Consider the following 21,540-nt stretch of genomic DNA (forward strand, 5'->3'; position numbering starts at 1 on the left):
TCGGCATTCGCAAGCCGCCTGGTACCTTGGGGTATTTAGAAAAAACATTTAAAGCTGTGTCTATGTCCGAATCATCGAATCAATTTGGAGAGATTAAAAGGTCTCCTGATTCAATTCGGATTCAGAGATTCAGCTGCCGATTCGCTACTGAATCGAATTGGTGACCAAAGCTTCGTACAGCCCTAGTTAGTATATCTTGTTATCCTTAAAGTGAGATCCACCATGGATCTTAATTTATCCACTTTGTTTTGTGTAAGGCCTTTTAGTATAAGCAGTTTCAGTCCTGTAAGACTTTTTTTAAAGGACCAGCTTTCTGAAGAGATGCACTTATTGAACAAATCTTCAGAACCATGGAGAATTGGAGTCTTTTCTCCTGTCTAAATAAAACTCATTTCTTCTGAGGAACTGGAACATCTTGCTAAGAAGTTGCATGCTAAAATCTAATCCAGTTAATATTGGAAAATATTCAGTGATCTTTCTATAATAAGCTAGAAATTGGTTTAAAAGAGAGTACTCATTTTCCATACAATCTGCTAGATCTGTCGACAAGAACAGTGTACAATTTTGTTTAAAGAGAAGTCTTTCAAATTCTTTAAACAAGATCTTTGTGTCTGGATTTCAAACAGCTGGAAATATACACTGGCAGTTGATTTTAAGTCTGTGTGGTAAGAGCTTGAATAGAACTTGGTAGAGAATTCTTTTTTTAAGCACTGGTAAGTGGATCTAAAACTCTTAACATGTATATTTTAGAGATTCACGGTTGCATGTTATGAACAATCATAACTGTCCCTAGTGAAAGTGGCATGTGCGTGTGCCTGTTCACTAGGGACCATTACAGTTGTTCATAACATGCAACCGTGAGTCTCTAAAATGATCAAAACAATGGCTACATATTTAATACAAAAACTAGCAAAATTCCCTAATGCTATTAAAAATGATTGCACGAAAGCAGTTGGTAAATGACTGCACTCTTGGTGTATTCTTCAGGCACTGACCGTGGTCATTTATCTTCTCTCTGTTTCTATAACCCCATCATGCACAAGATTTGCACTCAAATCCAACTTTGGACAGCTTGGAAGAAATTGAATATATTTTAGGGTCTTGTTGCATGGGACACTTGGCGCACATTTTATTTAGATCATCATAAACGTTACCACGTCACAGCAAAAGCTAAAACCTGTTCCAAGCAATCGCACAGTAATGCTCGCTGTGATCTTGGCCCACTCTGCACAGGGCTGGAGCCAACTGTGCCCCCACCATTCCCAGCACCGGGCACCGCATCTCAGATGTCCACCTGTGAGGACATGCAGCCCTCATGTCCAGAGCATGGACTGTCCCTACCACATGTGCAGCCCAGGAGTACCTGCATCCTGTACTCCAGGGCAAGCCAGGTGTCTGCTTCTGGCGGTGTGGGGAAGAAGGCACAGGAGGCCAAGCCTAGGAGCTGTTGCCACTTCTGGATCCTGAGTCTCTGCTGCTGGCAGTCTGGAACCGGCATGGGGGCTGGGGCTGATTCTTGGTCGTAGCCTCCCACCCCAATCTTTACCTTGCATTATCTCCATAGAGCAGCCCCACTATAACTGAACACACATTACTTAATGTGATCTGGAGATGGGGCTTTCCATGGGAGGACTAACTTTGCTACGATAGTCGCACCTAACATATTTTGCTGCTTGAATACGGAGACGTTTACATTTTGGGATATGTTGACTGCACATGTATCACGGACCTTAGCAAGCTACAGATCCGCTTTGAGAGTGGTAGCCAAAACACAGGCTCCTCCGGCTTGGCATAGTTAATCAACCAGCCAACTTTCTCCATGGCTTGCGTTCAAGAATTTTTATTTTATTTTATTTATTTATTTATTTATTTTGCGCTCGTTACCGACTACCAGAGAATTAGTTGGGTTCTTCTGGCTTTAATAAACGGGCTCAGGTAGCAAGTTATTTCTGTTACTTAGCAGTGAACCTAGAATGAGTTAAATCGGGTTATGCCTTTCCCACCTTTATAAAAAGGAAGTGGAGGTTGGGATTTGCTTAACTGCAGCAGTGATTTGACCATGTAATCAGATCTAATATTAGTAACAGTCTGAGCCTTTGGGGAGCTGCATAGTATCTAATGCATACGGTCTCTCAGATTAAACTGTTTTTAAGAAGGTGGCCTCCCAGCATTTTTGAGCCCTTTCTAAAGGCTGATCAAGGACCCTAGCTCCCTGCCTTTCACCAGCCTTGATCCATGTTGCAGAGGGGAAATGAGGCAGGTCCCCAAATGTGCAGAGAAGAGGAAATCTGTTTAGTCTAAACCAAGGCAGTCCAGCTGGTGGCCCAGGGGTCGTATCCAGCCCATGCGGTGTTTAACATGGTCCCACCCTGTGTCATTGCCCCCTTGCTCCGATTGCTGTGGCAGGCAAGAGCCAAAGTGTCTGGAGCTGGACAGCACAGGGGAAGGTCTGATGAGCTTGCTGCCTGCCCCGCAGCCCCAGCAGGGGAGCTTGGGGTGCTTGCATGGCAGGAACGGGAGGGAGGGGTGAATTGCCTGCGTGGTGGTAGTGGCTGTGGAGGAGGTGATGGTAGCAAGGGAAGTGGGGCTTGTGCAGCAGAAGGACGCATATTTTGGGGGCTTGGGGAGCCTGTGTAGATAGAAAGCACTTCTTCTTTTGCATTGAGGTGGATGAAGAATTCAAGACTAACAAAGATTATTCATGCGAGTGGAGGCAGATCTTGTGCGTGTCAGTTTGTAGAAAGTTCATAAATCATCCTGGCTTAGTGCTGCTCCTCTGTGTGGTGATGGACTCTATTCATAGACTAAAATGGTTTCTGAATCCATTGTCAAAATGGCTTATTTTGCTTTTCTAGACTCTCTTCCTGTGGTCTTATTAGCACTTGCACACTACAGCAACTGCTGTTTTGAAAACTGGGTCACTAATGTGGCAGCGCAGAGCTGCTACTTGCTGCCACTCTCAGTGAAATCAATACAATGCCAGAGCACTCTTACTTTTCTTTGCTGACTGCAGATTGAAAAGGGGGTGTGGAAGTGGACCTAGAGAGCCTTGCTATCAAAAAATTTAGGATTTTCCCCCATCTTGATCTCTGTGAAAATGAGCCCATTTGTGTTCCCTTGTGACTTTGACCACCTGGGTGACGGGCCTTGGTGATTTAGTAAATAGCTTCACTTAAATGGCAACAGATCAAATCCGTTTCTTACTGCACCCTGTTGTCAAATGACTACTTTAAACATTTCAGCTACAAGCCACCAAGAGCCTTGTGGCCTGCACGGGCAGATACAGCACAAGTGAATGCATTTGTTCATTTTCAAAAATTGCAGCAGACTGACTTTTCTGTTCCCTTTTTTCTTTATCTCTTCAGACTTGCAGAGCTCAGATGTGGGACTCCTGCTAAGAGATGTCAGAACTAAATGACCTTGGGTTTTTAATAAGGCAAACTGGGAACAAAGCTTTTTCTCTCCCCCACACTGCTTCATACCTGGTGGGAGGATAATAGTTGTTCCTTTAGAGCAGCAGAAGCAAACTAAAACGATTATTTCTCTGGGGCTGTTATCGTGGTGGTCATGATCCTCTTTTTAAAAGACCATTTTAAGTTGTTCGCAAGCTGAAAGCTTCATGGCAATTTGGTGAACCAATTCCTTCTTGAGCTTTTAAAAGGAAGGTAAGGCTTGTGTAAAGAGATGACAAACACAGCTTTGTTTTCTAACTCACAAAGTTGGATGCTATCGGAAGGAGCATCTTGTGCATGAGATGTAGATTATACTGAAGTCAGCAAATCTGAACAGTATTTTTAGCAAGCTTCATGTTGTGGATTCTGTGCCAAAAAAAAAAAAGACATGTTTTGTATGTCCCTTAACCTGTTAAAATGAGTTATAGTGAAGAAGTGCAAACTTTGCAAGTATCTACATCGGGATACTATAGAGAACTTAGTTTTATCCTCCTGGAGGAAGTGGAAGAGCAGGTGTAATGGAGTGAGAGTAGAGTCCAAAGCAGTCTTGTTCTCACTCTGCACTTGTCTAGCAGTAGCCATCTCGCCTATGTGTGCAGGAGGAGGGAAGCAACACATGCCTGAATTGGCTGAAATACCAGGATTAAATAAGACTAACTGTGGTCTGTTTACTACCTGGATGGAGCCTTGTCCATCTGGTAATGCATAATAGTTCCACTTCTATGCTCCTAACCAACATAGCCCAGATGGCTCAAGGACTGGCCTCCTGCTGCAGTGTGGGCATCGACCAAAAATGCAGATTCCCAATAGAACCATCTTGGAAGTAATTTTTCTTTTACAAGATGGCAGGTGTGCATGGGACTGATAGGACACATGTCTTCCCCCACCCTGCAAAAAAACAGTCGATTCAAATCTCATTCCAGTTATGGGAGGAAATGCAAAGCTTTCTTATATTCAGTAAATATTTCCAAGTGGATGCATGTGGGTGGGGTACATGGCCTTGAAGGCGAAATGCTACAGCATGTGTTGCAGCAGTTCACTGAAACACATTCATCTGGTACTCCTAACATGAGTTTAACTGGAAGATATTCAATGAAAGACCATGGTCCAATGGAGAGGTGGAGAAGAGATGCTAAAAGTTGCCCAGTGAAATGTCTGGTGATGGATTCCTATTACTGGAAGAGATGGTAAGTGGAAAAACCAGTGCTGACTAAATGTTTTGGAGTTTACCTTTTTAGTAACTCCTGCAGTTAGTCTTAACTACACTTTCCGCCTAATTTTTGTATCGTTTAATGGAATCCATTGGAGTGAGGTCTCTATATCGCTGGAAAACGCTCAAATATTCGTACTATGCAGCATAGTTCAAAAACTAGCATGTCTTCAAGAGAATTGTTCTGAAACTACTGGTATGCAACACCATGTTTCGCTTATGAAAACTGATCCTAGCATCCTAATGTAGTCCCAGAAAGGAATGGGTAGGGAGAGCCTCAGATAAGCTTGAATGAGGAAAGACTTTGAATGTGCTAGAAGTAAATAACAGCATGTTCTGTCAATGGTATCGAAGAAAGGCAAACCTGATTTTCTTGTGTGATGCAAGGACATGGGAATATTTCATAGGCACTGAAAAGCAACCAAATGAAAGGTGGCAAAAGCTACTACTGGTTTACTCGCCGAATAACTAATCCGCATAAATCTTTGTCGCAGGATACCAGTGAGGGCAGCAGGTGTCTAACTTGGTTTGCATGGGGCTGCTGCAGTGATGAAGAAGCTCACGCTTCAAGTCCAAAGCTAACCACAGCTTGTGAAGGATTAGAAGGGACCTTCTCTATCTAGTCCTGTGTTGCTATAAATAATGTGCTTTTGAACCAAAGGCCTCTTATGTAAAGAATCCAAGTTTTAAATGATGTAATTTAATGTAAGCTGCTTCACTGCATTTCAGCTGGAATGTAGCTGCCAAGTCTTGCCATAACTGCCGTATTTAAAACGTGTGTGTATATATACTGGCTAAAATTCAGTCTTCCTTCCTGAAACGTGGAACGGATACAGAAGAATAAATGTGTCCAGTTGACCATTCTTGTCTAGAAAGAGACGGACATTTATTTCTCTCGTGTTTGGAGTGTTTTTTATCACCTGGGGGTGGGGGTTAGAAATAGCTTCAAAAATGGAGTGCAAAAATGTCTCTGGCTTCAAAAATTAACTTCTAGTGCCCACTGAACAACAAGGACCCAAGTATGTTGGTCAGATTAGTACGCAAAGGAACCCTTTAGGAAGCTGCTGTTCAATGCCACGTGAATAAACTACATACGATCTGCTTCTGCAGACTCTTGGGACATCCCGCTAGTTAAATAGACTGACCTCTTTAATTCTGAAATAATAAAAGCTTAAATGACTTGCTAGGCAGCATATGCTCCCCTCTACTTCAGTGCCAGCTTTTTCTGATTTGCTTGTGGTATACAGAATTAAATATGCCGTGTCACAATAGTGACCTTCTTTGTGACCAAAGATAAGAGCAAAGTTGCATTAAGCCTGACATGGCTACTTTGAGTTTCCTACCAATTACATGCAGTGCACATCTCTTTCCAGCCCTACTATTTTCTCCCGAATGCTATAGCCCTACTCCGTACTACCTGGTATAGGATCAAGGAGCTGAAAATTGCTTACTAAAGAATTATCTTCATAGTCTGTCTATTTAAATAGCTGCCTTATCCACAGTGTGTGTGTGGATCAGTTGCCTCTTCTATTAAGGTAATCTTTTTTTCATCTTTTAGGAAAGAAAAGGTGGGGGAAAAACCTGCCATGTGGTCATAATGCACATTTACGGTATCATGCTGTATAAAATGATCACAGCTCAAAGGTGCATCATGGGTCTCAGACCTATATTTGGCCATGTAGGTTACTTGTATCAGTCTAATCCATGCTGAGTTGCAGTACAGCAGCGAACAGAAAAAGCCTTTTGGTCCTAATCACCTGTGACTTGTAGCCAAGGTGAATGAGACGTAGCATTAAACTGCTTCATGGGTGTGGTGCTGGATGGAAATTAGACCATTGGCTGTGCTGCAAAGACTGCGGGTCTGAGACTGCTCGCCTCTGCGCCTCTAACAGTGATGATGGGGAGCGTATTGTGATCTAGGTGCTTAGGAGATTCCCAAGTAGGGAACAGGGAAGGAGCCCTCTTCTCAAATCCGCATTGGTCATTTGGAATTGCAAACGCCGATTCTTAACATGGCTTTTCTTTAGCAGCGTGACTGAGAGATTACTGGCTAAACGTAAGTTTTCCTACATTTCAACATGTTTGGATTTCTTTGACAAGTAAGCCTAGCTCTGGGTTGATAACTCATGGTTTTAGAATAGCTTGTCAAATGTTGTGTATATACCAGTAATCTTCATCTTACCCTGCTTTAATACCATTTTAATGTGCTTTTGTCTTGGCATCTGAACCGCGCAGCAGGGAGCTTGAGAGGTTTGGAAAGGAGCCAGTCCTTGATAGATGTTTTCAGTGCTTGGCAAAGTGGAACTCCTGGAGACCCCCCACATAAAACAGGGCTTGAAGTTTTTGGAAGGGGGCGTTGATTTAAAACGGTACTCTGCACAGTGATTCATTTGGTGCATGAGTTCCTATGACACTCTGGGGTTCATGTGCACTGACTCCTGCTAGACCTCAGGGACAAACAAAAGCTTCCTTTGCCCCTAACGTTGCCACCAGCAAAAGCAGTGGTGCTTGGTCTGGAGGAGGCGATACACACACCTCTGCATCCTGACTAGGAAAGAAGTAGATAAATGTTGTTGATCTTCAGAACCACAGAGCACCTGCAGCCTGGCGATCACTTCATGATGCTGCTTTCCCTGGAGCATGAAAACACTGGGGGTTTCTCAGTTCAATATTGCAACACAGGCACCATGAAGTTAGCCTTGTAGCTTGATTGATGTGGTTCTGGGATGCCCTGACTGAAAGGGCTACGGGTGTTGAGGGGTCAGTGACATGTAATTGGTGATAAAGTTTACCCAGGAGGCTTTTTTGTTTCGGTTTGATCACCAGCATTGTGCAATACTGAGGTTTAGCCCTTCTAGTGCATTTGAAAAATATGTAACTTGTGGCTATGTATGACTGGCTGAAATGCATGCTTCCCTTTTTTTAAAGGAATAACACTTTTCCCAAAAAGAGAATCTGCTACTAAAAAAGACGAGCCAGTTCTCCACCAGCACTAATACATCTTTAGGAAGGAAAAAAATCATGTGCTGCCTAATCTGACCTGTAGCATAGCACACCCTTTTGGTGTCTTGTGCATAACCAATGCTTTAAGCAAAGTTTTATAAGGCTCCTTGGAAGAAAGCATGTACTCCTTTTTTAGGTTTCATCTTCATGAAACTCATCTAAGCGTATGGTAGTTGAGCTTAGCAACTGAAGGACCACTGGAGTCATCTGTTGTGTGTAGACACGAGTTCAACCACGTTAGATGACAACCAAGAAAAGGGCTGTCCCCATTTTACATATGGGAAGATATTGAACTCTTACCAAGGGCTTTGAAACGTTCAGGTGAAAAGCAAACCGAGAGCTGGGTATTGCCCATCTTAATGCCATGATCAAGCAGCTTTTTTGGGGCCCAGGCTGTGGGTCCGCAGTAAGCCTGTGCTAGGACCCAGCCACTGCTGGTGGCTTTCCCTGCTGTCCAGGCGCAGCATGGATGAAGCCTTCCCTCACTGCCTGAACACCACTGAAACCTTTCAAACGATTCAAATCGAAAGCCTACTGAACCTCCCCCTTTATTTAACTCGGCTAACAAATACATCAGCAGTTTCACTCTTGCAGAATAATGCGATGATGCCTGGATTATAAATAGTTCAAGGAGATATTTGTAGTTCAGTGGGAGAAAAAGCTTCAAAATCCCAGTGGGGACGGTGGGGGGGGAGTTACTTTTATAAATTTAAAGACAAAACCTTTGACCTTTTTCAGCAGCTAATTGCACAAAGCAGCCACCAAGAAAGTATCTGAACTGAAGGAGGAAGAGAAGTAGAGCTTCAGACAGATCAGAGCTGGCCTTGCAGACTCCATTTACTTAATGCTGCAGTTTCCCAAACTCAGAGCCTGAACTCTGCTCCTCACCTTCGGGATAATTGTTAATATTTTGGGACTTTGACAGCTCTGATGGTTTGTAAAACAGTGCATTTCCCATCATCCTTCAGTTACAAGCCACGGGTGTTTTAAAATACCTTCTGTGTTGGATACTTCAAGGAAAATATCTAATTTTTACCCATTTTGGGTCTCATGAGTTGCACTCTCAACAGGTAGCATTACTGCGAACCAGCATGTCTGGCAATCTATAGCTAAGCTCTAGAAAATAAGTGTAAGCATTTGGTTAAGCAGGAGAGTTCATAAGTAACTGCCTGAGGAGCGTTGTTATTGCCTAATGTTGCATTCGAAACATCTCTGACATTTCTTGTTCCCTGTTTGAGAAAAGGCATGGGGGTTGGATGAAGTGGGAGTTAGGTCCTAGGGAACTGCTTCTCTCTGCCACCTCTTTCTTGCATTTATTTTTTACTACCAGATGATCAAGGAGGTGGTTTATTCTTCCTTTTCACCCTCCTATCTGGCATCAAAGGACTGTCCAAGAAGTGCCGCAGCAAAGCACCGCCCCCCCCCCCCATTACTCCACCTGAACCAAATATACCAGGGGTGTCAAACATGCAACCCATGGACCCTCTCTCAGTCCCATGGGGCTTCTAGTGGGCCAGGAAATGTGGGGCAGAGCCTGCCAGGGGATCCAGGGCCCCATCGGACACAGTAGGCAGTGGCAGGGGGCAGCTGTGCTGATGGCTTTGCTTGCCTTGTGGCTACTGATCTCGCCAGTTCTGCTGCTTGCCCCTTGGATCTGGACTGCAAGGGTCCTCACAGGCTGGATCTGGCTTGGGATGGAGGATGAGTTTCACCCTGTGAAATGTATCCTAGCACCTGTAGTGCAGCGGAGTGCCTGCCATGCCTGTTGCGCTGACTGCTATATTGCATCCTTCCTTAACGCGGCACGTTGGGTCCCAGTTGACCAACACATGGCAACATACTGTAAAAACGCTGGATTTCTGCAGTGTGTGTGTGTGTCAAACATATGAGAAGACTAGCATTTTAGAGTTGCTTATTGCAGATTGGTTTGCAGCAGAACATGACTGCTCCCCAAAAGTCCTTGTTCAAGCATTAACTGTCAGTTATCAGTGCCCTCATTTAGCTAATGGTCAAGGTAAAAAACTATCTGTGGGGAAAATTGGGGTTGGATGATGGCTAGTATGGAATCGGTTTGTTCCCCAAGTACATGCCCTTCTGCCTTTAAGATTGCTTGTCTGCCTGTTATCTGGCCTTTGCCAAAGTTGGCTAAACTGTCCGCTGATGCCTGGGTGTGGGGAATGTGCTAGTTTGCCTGAGACTCGTTCTCTTTAGTTGGCGTAATATGCTGATTTTTGTTTCCTCCTTTTACATTTTAAGATGCCAGGTAGCTTGTGATTCGTAACGCTATAGGAGGCAGTGAAGCTACCTGTGCAAACTCTCTGTTTGCACTGCCTGAAGAAGGGAAGCCAGCTGCGTTAATGCCTAGACTCCTTGAATGACAGGTAAAATGTAAACCAGACTCATCGCTTCTAAAAATGTGACTGTGAAATAAATATTTTGAAACGAGTAATTGGAAAACCAAAACAATGTGGTGTCACTTCTCAGTATAAAAATGGTGACTCAACTGCTTTGTTGGATGGAATTTGAATGAAATTAAATGTGTGATGAAACCAGTAAGCTGATTTCACTATAGTCTAAAATTGGTGTGCGCCTCAATTAAAGTAGTTGTTGTCATGGTGTAATTTTAAGTGACTAAGTCTTCAGCTTTCCTACCTCTTTTATGTTGGCTAGAGCAGTAATTCTCAACCTTGTTACTCTCATGGTACCACAGTGTGCCAGCTCTAAGTTTCCACTTGCTTTTTTTGACTACAGGGAAATAGCAGTGCGGTTCTTCTGTTGCAAAGAACTCGGACTGCAACATGTCAGAATATTTTTAGCACTATGAATTCCTATTTGAAATAACTTGTTTTAGCTTTTGAATCGCATTTGCAGGCCTAGCAGTGCTAATATTGCGAGGCACCCTGCAGCACTCTTGAGAGGACTTCAAGTCCCCCCAGGGTGCAGCACCCTGGTTGAGAATCATTGAACTAGAAATTTTAATTCCACAAGCAATTTATTTGGTATAGTCTTCAGTAAGGGGGTATCCCACTATTCAGATTTCCCTCATTTTTCTCTAAACTTAGTGTGGGGAGAAGTCAACCCTAAAACCGTAGTAACACAGCTAGTTTTATGAGACGGCGGTGAAGATGTGACGGTTCATTCCCAGGAGCAGTCTCCTGGGTACTAGATGTGCACAAGGAGTCAGTTTGGGCCTTGAGCAAAGGCCATCAGGCTGGCATCACTGCTTGCCATACTTTCTTCAGCACTCAAAAGCCCGTCTATTCCCTGTCGCTACTTGTCATGATTAGTGTAATTGCTTTCTCCTGCCTGCACTGCCTCTGCTCTCTCCCAGTCGTATAATATATAGCTTGTAGCATATTTATTTAACTATCGCAACGTGACTCATTCTTGGTTTTTTTTTTCATTTCAAACTCCAGCATCTTCTGGGCCTTACTCTCAGATGCATCTTGCCTTCTCCCCACATCTTTCTCTCTCCAAGTGATACAGGAACACCACCTTACATTAAGTGGGCCTTAGAAATATCCGAATTAGAAAAAAATATCCTAATTTTGAGCTCAGCATTCAGTCTTCCCTCCATTCCAATATCTGGTATCTCCCAAATATTTATTAATTCACAGGCACCCAGGAACACTTGCCTAACTCGGATACCTCTCAACCCAACTATATAGCAAGGAAGCAAAGTCAAATTTGTCCATACGCTTCTTTGGAGTATAATGAACACTGCTAGGTCTGTATCTCTTTGACTGCAATCCCCTTGGAGCACAGGGAGGGTGGTTTGTTTGTTTGTTTTTTCATATCCTTTCCTAAGCAATTTGTGAATACCTTACTGGCAATTCTCAATGCCAATTTTCAAAACATCAGCTGTTTACTAGATGATACTAGTTGATACTTGGCCATTATTTAAGTTTAGTTGCCTTTATCTAGCCTCCGAGTCCTCGGCTATTAAGGTTTTTAAATGCATGAAAACTGGAGGGTCTAGGTAATTCTCCATAACATTTTAATTCACCACAAATGAAAGTACAAACTTAACCCATTCCATAGTCAGCAGGTTCACATCTTGGAGACTAAAAACCAGGTCACAAAATGATGTCTGCTTTTGCCCTTGGCATGCTGCTTTCATAGCTCCCAAAGGAGAAGGTGGACTTTGCAACATGTGTGTAAGTTGAATAAATTCAAGCTGTAGGAGATCAAAAGGAGGAAAAAAAAACCCCAACAAATTCCTCAGTAGAGAGAACTTCATAACTTTCTCGCCAGCAGCTGCTGTCAGTGCCTCTAAAACTCAAAGGCCCCAAGTTGAGCCTCTGAACTGCGGTAGTGCTGGGAGGACAGCAATGATTTCTTGGGCAACTTAGTCCCAAATCTTTTAGGATTGATTGTTTTAATCTAACACCTAAAACTCACAAAGCATTTGTTCCCAGCACAAGCCAACTGCTGTATCTTTGCGTTGGCTTACCTTTTCCACTCCATCTCCAGATTTATTTGCATATGGAGCATATTACAGTATTCTGGTTAGTTACCAAAAGATCTAAGACCTCCCATAATTTGAGGGCTAGAAGTAATAACTTTCTGGGTTTTATAGTGGAGCTGTTGAACATTGGGATGTAAAATATATTCAGCTGTACTGGCTTTGAAACCAGATTAAATTAGGTTGCCTCTCTGCTGTGAAAAATACCTGCTAGGAAGGTTTAGTCTACAGGTATTTTAAAATAAATAATATCCCTTTAGAGTTCTTAATCTTTTTTTAAAGCAGTAACACTGTCAGAAGAGCAGGGCTAAAGGCAAACTAATAAAACATCAGTGTGACCAAGGAAAGGGCAGAAAACTCCCTGAGGGTTGTGGTGGATGGAGAGCCATCCCCTGGGCCTTTGCCAGGGTGAAAAATCAGCCACGGTGCATATGTGCTTTAAAACCCCAGACACAGGTGCGCAGCCTCAGTTCTGAATTTAGAGTTGTGTTCAACTTTGTTTTTAAAGTCTAGGGCCTTCTTAAGCTGAATCCCTTCCCAGCATTATGCTTTGGGAGGCTGACTTGTTTCCTAACTGAGCGCACACAAAATAGATTGTCCACAGGACAGGATTTGGGGCCGATAAACACAAAGGGAATGTGACTGGTTTTGGGGCAGGAGCCTGTTCACACCATTTTCAAAGAACCTACTGTACGGGTGACTCGCAAAATAACCTTGTGACTGACAATGACAGGAAACCTGCAGAATGGAAAGCTTTAGAAGACCATAATTCATTCTTTATTCACCAAAAATTGAGAAATAATTTCAATTGAAAATTAAGTTTAATGAAAACTAATTTCCTTCTTGGCTCACCCAACTTCATATCCAAATAAGGAATAATTTAGGACTGTTAACATGAGTAGACTTCTAAATATTCAGTAGCATCAGATGTAATTTTATGGTCTAGTTCAGTGGTTCTCATCCTTTTTAGACTCGAGGCACTCCCTCACTGGACTTGAGGCACTCCTCCATAACTTGGGATTTGAGCAGCACCCCATTTCAAGAACTTTAACTAATTTATTACAGTGTTTACCTACCCCAGTGGGGCTGGGACAAGCCCAAGCCTCTGCTTATCTGCTCACACCTCATGGCACTTGTCAAAAGCTTGCAGCACCCTGTTCTCATTAGCTTCAGGAGGTAAATCCTGAAAGCCTTGCTGAAATCAGCATAACTGGTAGAATAAAACTCAAGAAAGCTGACTTGGTGATGGAAATAATGCTTTTTTTCATAAAGCCTATCCAGCTGTTGAAACTAGACACAGCTTTAGACTACTTTATCTTTCCTGTGGGCCCTTGTCTTAAATCTTGGGCAGAACATGATCTAAGGATGTTATTTATCTTAGTGTGAAGGAAGAGAAGCACTAGGCACCTGGTGGGTCCAAAATCAAGGCTATCAGAGGACAAATATTTGAGCATTGACCTCCAAAAGCTGCTTCCTAATGAGCAACTCTTCTGTTCATAGTTGTTGCAGGAAAAGCATAATGCCCCTCTTTATTGGTTATAAAAACCCTGAATACGCAAGGGTCAAAAGAGCAAAGCCTTAAAACTGACTTCTAATGCTGCGATCTTCCTAATCTCTTCTTTTAATTTTGGGCCACAGCTCCAGTTTGTGACTCGTGGCCCTATGCAGCCATGCTGCAATTCGGAGCCCGTTCTGGGTAATGGAAGGCCAGTCGAGTCTGTTTGAGGTTGCAGCCCTGTTGCTTGAGAGCTGCGGCTCGAGTGACTTGTTCGACAAATTGTACGTTCAAAGTATGGTGCAGCCTTGTTATAACAAACCTCCATGGGATCACGAGAAAAGTTAATTAAAAGAGGCTGTTTGCTATAACAGGGCTGGTCAATTTGCTGAATCACAATATTGAAATAGCTTGTTTGGCATGGTTTATTGTAAACACGGAGTATTATCATGAGGTTGTGCTGCCTTGTGTTAACATCAGAAGAGCTGTGGAATCGTGGGTAACATTGACTAATGTCAATGACGGCTTAGTTCCCCATATCTAAGGGGCACTACTATCCTGCATGGAGACCTGAGAGTCTGGGTGGTGAGTCAGGTGAGACTGTTTCACCTGTCATTGAGTGATCTGGTGGACGTGGTAGTTGGGATATGCGGTGCTATCTCTGGAGTGGGATCGAGAGCTCAGTCAAGTTCACTAAAGAATCCAGGGTTTAGGTCTTCGAGTCTCACGTCTGCAGTTCTGGCAGATCTGGGGATGAAGTAAAGCCCTAGGAGAAAATTAAACTGTTGGGGGGTGTGGTTCAGTGCAGCTGAACAGTATCTGCATGTTAATAGCAGAGAGAAGTGGTGTAATCCTGTTAGTTGCCTGTAAAGCAGTGGGATAAAAAGCTGTATTGGGCAGGAGATGGTGATAATGAAGGAAAATGATAAGCTTGTTAGCAAATGCAGCCAGAAGGGGGAGGCAACTTGAAATATAATGCTTGAGTATTTAATGGCTTGCTCTTTGTTGCAGATTAATCAGCCACTCGATGGGGATTAACAGTGGAGCACCTCTTTGTGTCGCCTTTCCACCTCTGTGCAACAAGGAAAACTTCAGCACCTCTTCAATAATAATTATGAAACTCGTATTAACTGAATGGCAATTATGGATTTTTAACTCTAATTCACAGTAAACCGGCAAGCCATATGTTGAAATTCCTACCAAATAGCTTTGTTGTCTCCTACCTACATGAGAAGTTGTGAAATACCTGTTTGTACAAGAGGAATATAAGCATTACTTGGGTGAGAAGCAGAAGCTGACAGAAGAAATCTTAAGTTGCCCTTGGAGATATGATAGTATTATTTATATAGAGATATATTTTTATGGTGATGAGAATGGCTCCTCAGAATGCTGACTCGGAATCTATGCAAGTTCAAGAGCTGCCTGTAGCCCAGGATGAGAAACCGGAGAACGAGAGCAGAGAGGAGACCATCAGCGAGGGCTCCATCGACCGGATACCGATACGCCTGTGGGTGATGCACGGCGCGGTCATGTTTGGCAGGGAATTCTGTTACGCCATGGAAACGGCATTGGTCACTCCAGTATTGCTGCAAATTGGTAAGTCGGTTCTCTGTTTTTAAGCTATTGCATTTAAATCAAAACGCACGACTTGGTTTTTCAGTGTGATCAGAGAATATTGTTTGATGTCACTGGAAGAAGTGTTGCCTTGTCGTTAAAATGTAAGGCTGGAATTAGGGACTTCTTGTCTTCTGATCTTGGCTCCTGCTACTGATTCCTTGTGACCTTGTTTAAGACCTTGCTCTCACTTCATACCCAGGCTGGGAGGCTTTATCTTCTGGAATAGATCTCTTGGAGGAAGAAAGCTCGAAGTGCAGAGTCTTATTCTTCTATTTTAAAGCGGTCAGTTCAAATCTATGAAACTGATCAGATCAAATGTATGAAACTTCTAAAATATTAGAGTCCAGAAACAGGTAAGAATATACTTATCCGAATATACTAACATATTGGACAAATATTGAAAACTACTCTTTGTTGGAACTGATCTGCCCATGAAAAAATCTTGAGACCTGACCTTGGAAACCAGATTACCATGCCCAAGAAAATAGCCATGGTGCATTGCTGGATCAGCTCTGACCTTTTTTCAGAATAAAGGACTAGAACTATTGCATATGCTGTTTTAAGACCTGAATAACCCTTACCTTATCTCTGAGCAATTCAATGGAACTGTCTCCTTTTACCTATAAAAACTATAAAATGAGATAACAAGATGCATACTGTACGCCAGGGACTTGCCTATATTATGAAATATTCGGAGCATGGGGGTGGGAAAAGTGAGTTACTCATCACCTGACCTTTCACTATAGTACCTGCAGATAATGCCAAATGACAAAGTAACTTCATCTTGTGCATTTCAGAACCTGATAGCTTTTTTTTAAAGCGGGATAGATCCATTGCTGAACCTGAAATTGTGAAAAGCTTATGAAATAGATCCTGGCTATTGTAGATTCGGAAGCTTTTGTGTTCTGGTTCATGAAAGCCACTGATTTTTTAATTGCGGTCATGCTTCAAACCAGCTTGCAACCTAGATGTCAATAACTTTTTATCCTTTTAATTGGGCTGGGGATATTGGCACAAAACATCTAAGATGTACTGCTGCTCATCAGGTCCAATGAACCGTCAATGGCCAATACAAAGTTAGCAGGGAAAATGAGGATTAGACCAGTATAGATGGCTCTGACACTTGTGTCATGAAGTGTTTGTGCCAGTCTGATTCCCTAGACTTCAGCCAAATACATTAATTATACTGTTAAAGCTAATGAACACTTAAGTGAATGGGAGGGCAGAAGCTGTATGGCATTGGGGGTACTTATAAATAAAATGATTGTGCCATAACCAAGTTTTAACATGCCACTTTGTTACCCAGTGCTGAAAAGTCTTCCTTGAATCATGGCTTTAATGTGAAGTTTAGTACTGAAAGTTGAACCTTAACTTGTCTTACAGTTCTCACATCAGCTCATTTGATAAGGCTAAAGAACTCTTCAACTTGTGGCCAGAAACATGATGCAGAACATCCCCCTGCCAGATCCTGTAGTTATTAGGAGCATGTATCACCATTTCGGATTAGTAGTCTGATTAGACTAATGTCGGGGCAGCAAACTGTACTAAATGGGCTCTGCTGGCAGAAGGTCTCTTCTGTTTAGTATAGCTTGAGGGGGAAGTAGAGATCTTTTTCACACCCTTTGATGTAGCTATGCCAGCAAAACTTGATGATGGGGACCAAGCTGTAGAGAGATCTTTAAGATTATGATTTAGCGATGTCAGGTGACTGACAACTGACCTGCACTGGAAGCTTGGGTCCGTCCTGCACCCGTTGGCCTTTGCAGGCCAGCTCCTTTTCAGGATCGAGTCCCCCTAACTGAGAATGACCTGGTCTTTCTGTTCCTTGTCCTACAACACTGCACTTGGCTTGCCTGGTTAATCGCCTATATGAATACATAGAAGTGTCACAACCCAAAGGGTGTGATTTTTGTTTTGTGTGCTTCGGCACTGCTAAATTGTCCCCGCTAAATTATAGCTTCTTTGCACAGTGGAGTTTTTTCTGCTGCAAAAGAGAACCCTGGTGCAAGGGAGAATTTCCCACCAATTTGAAGCTTTCTTTGCAGGGTGCATTTCTTTGTTGCAGCACAGAAATGCTCGTTGCAAAGAGTTCCCGCTATTTGTATGTTAATTTGAGTCCCATTATTGGCCAGTTCTAAATTATTCACACGTGGCGGCTAGTGATTGGCTTGCTAGCCGTATAAGAGGCTTGATTGGTTTCCGCCCAAGTTGGAGGACTCCACGAACAAGGGAGGAGGAGACTTCACGCTGTGTGAAGATCTCTAAGCGCTGCGGATCCTTACGGACCCAGCTCATTTCAAGCAGGCAACAGAGGTTTGATCAACCTCTAGCCTCTCCCCGTCGCCGATAAATTCCCAGACGTATCCTTTCCCACGCGCAAACAAACCGGACCCACAGAGCCTAGCGAACTTCGTGTAGCAGAAGGACCCACGGAGCCTAGCAAACTTCACGTGAGTCCTTGCCGCACGACTCCAGAGCTCTTCTACCCGGGTTCGAGTCCTGCAGGTTTATTTTCCCGTCGCCGAAACCCTTTGCGACGTACCCTCGTGCCCTGCAGGTTCAAGTTTTTGTTTTCTTTTCTCTCTGTAACCGCAACTCAAGCAAGTTTTCCAGCCTGTGCCATTGCCATCTCGGTGTAAGTAAACAATCTTGTAAACTACCGATACGCGTCTGTGCCTAATTCCAGCTCGACGGCCTTCCCTCTCCAACCCAGCGTGCCCGGGCTGCTGGCCACAGCCCGCGTGCAGCACGAAAAGGGCTCGGGTCGCTCCCGGCCCGCACAAGAAGATGGGCTGCAATGATTTTTATGTAGTCAGAAGGATCAGAGATTCAGGATTAAGCTGAAATCCTGACTTGTTTTATTTAATTAACAAGGTAATTCCATCTTGTCCAAAACTGCAAGATGGCTTGTTAGACTAACACTCTTTTCTTTACTGATTTACATCCCGTGTCACTCTCTTCTGTGATTTAAACTTTTGCCTAGCATCAATCTTGAGCTAACCAGCCTATAACCTGGGTTGTCTGAGTTGTCTTCTTTTTAGTATTATGTCAGTGTTTTAAGCTTTATTCAGTCCTTACATCGTCCCTAGTGTTAGTCACTTGTCAAATCATAATTAATGGTTTAGCTCCTTGTCCAAATTTTGATGCGCTCGAGTACAACCTGTCTCTTCTACTTTTAAATAGTACAATACAGCTAGCTTCTGATGAATTAGTTCTGTTGTTGTAAGATACAAATACATTATCCAAATTCTTTCCAAATGCAGGAAAGCAGTATTAAAACTTCCTCCTTTGCCTCCCTTTCTCTTACCAACCTCATCAGTACTATAACTATGCCATGTGACAGTGTAAAAATAAGTTGGTTTCCTATATTAACCACTAAATAAGGATTTGAATGGTCTAAACAGCATGAGGGGCACTTCAGGAAAAGAACTGACTTTAGGCACGTTGGTGAGGATGCAGTGAATGATGTTGCAAGGCAGGCACCTTCCCCCTGAACCATGCACCACTGGGGAGAGAAGGAGCAATGGGGTGACTCCTCAAGGCGCTATCCCCTGTCACATCCCTCACACTTCTTTGGTATAGATACTTGTTACTTCTCCTTGGCAAATGAGAGGCCATACTCCTACTACTCACAAACGTGCCTGATTTAATCACCTTTGTCAGGAATCCCCAGTGGTGTGAACACGCTCTCCAAAGTGACCTGGCTGTTTTCTGCTTTGGGGGGGTGGAAAGCCGGGAGCTGAAACGCTCCTGTAGCCTCTGTGTACAGACTCTGCGGCAAAGGCTGCATGGCATATTTGGGGAGCTGCTGGAAAAAGGACTGCTGCCTGCATAAAACATGACAGATGCTGCTGTTTACTTGAGCCCAGCCTGACAGGCCAGAGTCGGTGCTTTCTTGCACATGAGACTGAGAAATGATTTGCAATTGAGGTTGGCTGTCTGTCTATGGGACTGGTTTGATGGGGAAAGTGGCTTAGTATAAAAGTGAAATGTTGAGTCTTGCATGTTGGTTATTGACTGTTCCTTAAACATATCAAGAGTGTGTTGGACCTTTAGCTCCTCGCACTGGAAAAACTGGTTGTATTCTACCCCATATCCATGATGCACTGGACAGATTTGAGAGTCTCTAAAAACCCATATCTGTCTAACTCTGCTCTTGTATTGGCAGCTTTTTAGTGGTGCCTTTCATCACAGGACCAAGACTCCCTACAGGTATCAATAATTTTGTCTCTTCACCGCTGGGCAGTAGGCTGTTTTTACGAGCAGGTTAAGAACCTCCAAAATTCCCACAGCCATTAAATTATGCTACCTCTACAGTAAAAATTAAACTGGGAGGACTAAGTGTTTATGGATCACTTGGTTGACAGGTTGGTAATCAGTTACTATGTAGCTCTCTCTTATTTTCAGCCACTGCTTGAGCTTCTGCTGTATTTTCTGTCTTCCTAAGGCTAGCGGTGATTCCCAGCCGTCTTGGTTGGTAGGCAGAATTTGGAAACAAAGTGCTGCAAGCAACTATAAAATCATATCATGGGGGGTAGACGTCTAGAGGCTTTTTAGTGTTGGTGTGCTATGCTCACATGTCCTGTCCCAAGAAAACCGCAGCAAAGCTGTTTCGACCACCTGTACTGGTAGAAGCAGTTCCTATATTCAGGGGAACATCATTAAGTTAGCGAGAGTCATTTTAACTACCAAGGTATCGGGGAAGTACCAGACTTTCTTGTGTACAGTACGCATCTCTTCCACAAGCAGTCCCCTGACATTGTGGTACATACATTAAGCAGGGCAGTAGGGTGTGTTTTTTTCCCCCACTGGAAAAGAAACCCACCTGGAGACAGTGCATGGCAAGCAGTTGCCAAGATGGCTGGCACTTATTTGACTCAGCAAACTAAAGCGGCAGTCCTGTGTTAACCCTCTCCCAGGTGTAGCTATTGGCTGAGCGCTGCATCTCTTGTCTGAAGCAGCAAGAACGCTGCTGGTAGTATCTTGATGAGGCTCGTAATATGGAAGCAGTGCTTTATTTAAGGGGATCATGATAAGGAACTACTTGCAGTAAAGATCTAACAGCCTTGTTACTGCTGTTGCAAGATTATAGGGCCTAGCCTTATGTCCGTCTGGGAACACAGTGTGGCATCCCAGGAGGCAGTCTGAGTCTGATGTGGCATTGTGATGCTTCCCAGAAAGACTTGCTTTGGATCCCACAGTCGGCCACAACTCTGAGAAAATCCTTTTCTATATTCTGCCTTCCAAAAACAAGGTGCACACTGTATTTTGAAGGCATGTTGTGTGTGAGACATTGCAGTTGTACCCCTTCCCTCTGCCGGCAAACTTGGGAACAATGACTAAAGCAGCGGTGACCTACTAAAGTTCCCAAAAATTTGAAACCCTCTCTTGAATTAGCACTCTTTTGTGTCTTGTTCTTCGGATTAAATCTGTTTCAAAGCAGAAAGATACGAAAATTTGTGGAACTCGAGGAATTGGATCTGGCTCTTTACTACAACTTTAATCTGTTCCCGGAATTGCCATGCTCAAGTGACTTAACATTACCTTTTTAAAAAATGCAGTCTCCAAGTAAGCACCTTGAAGACCTTTTGTAATCGTAACTGGGCTTTAGTAGCTTGGCAACAGAGAGGTAAGCTGTATTTATTACACTTGTTTTGAATTGCTACCTACTTTTTTTTCTGCAACCGAAGTTCCAAAATAAGTGGCTAACTTCTTTTTATGTTATGTTTAGAATATCTTGGCTACTTCAAAACTGTCAACTATGGGAATTACAAAAGTGACTCCAGCTAAAATAGTACTGGCTGATGCTTAAATGTTTTCAGATCAAGAACTATACGTTAACCTTTTGGGGCTCCCTCAGTCACCTCTTCTCAACCCAGGTAGAAATTTTCACAGATGAAAAAGGCTGTCAACTTCTACACTACATAATCATTAACACTGTAAATCTCATTAAATTGTGTATGCCTACCAGTTAAGTATTCCATAGTGCTTTATATGCCCAAAGGCTCTGCAAAATCTGAATACTGCCTGTTCAGAAACTTCTCTCTTTTTCCGCCACCCCCCCGAACCTCCTCTCACTTACAGCATACCTAATACCAACACTGGCTCCATGAGACCAGTGCCACCAGTCCTTCTAAAGAGCAGCTGCTGAGATGGGCTATCTTGGGTTTTACTTATTCACCAGCTGAGACCCTAAGGCAGTATCATAGTCCTACAAGTAGTAACATCATAGAGTAAGGGTGGGCAAAATGCGGCCCGGGGACCAGATGCGGCCTGCCAGGCCATTCTGTCTGGCCCG

The 21,540-nt window shown here is 43.3% G+C and overlaps 1 protein-coding gene across 3 annotated transcripts in view; it reads left to right on the top strand.

Annotated features, from left to right (window-relative positions):
* SLC45A4 (solute carrier family 45 member 4) overlaps positions 1–21,540 on the top strand; it is a 118,544-nt gene that overhangs the window by 52,774 nt on the left and 44,230 nt on the right. For 2 of the 3 annotated variants that reach the window (XM_025214509.1, XM_025214503.1), the window contains exon 2: positions 14,637–15,221. In XM_025214509.1, coding sequence (XP_025070294.1) covers positions 14,987–15,221 — 235 coding nt within the window. In that variant the 5' untranslated portion in view covers positions 14,637–14,986. Of the gene's footprint in view, positions 1–9,921; positions 10,047–14,636; positions 15,222–21,540 lie in introns of all 3 variants that reach the window. The other variant, XM_006016434.3, reaches the window with a different exon arrangement.

The sequence above is a fragment of the Alligator sinensis genome, unplaced genomic scaffold (genome assembly GCF_000455745.1).
Source record: "Alligator sinensis unplaced genomic scaffold, ASM45574v1 scaffold721_1, whole genome shotgun sequence".
Taxonomy (NCBI): Eukaryota; Metazoa; Chordata; order Crocodylia; family Alligatoridae; genus Alligator; species Alligator sinensis.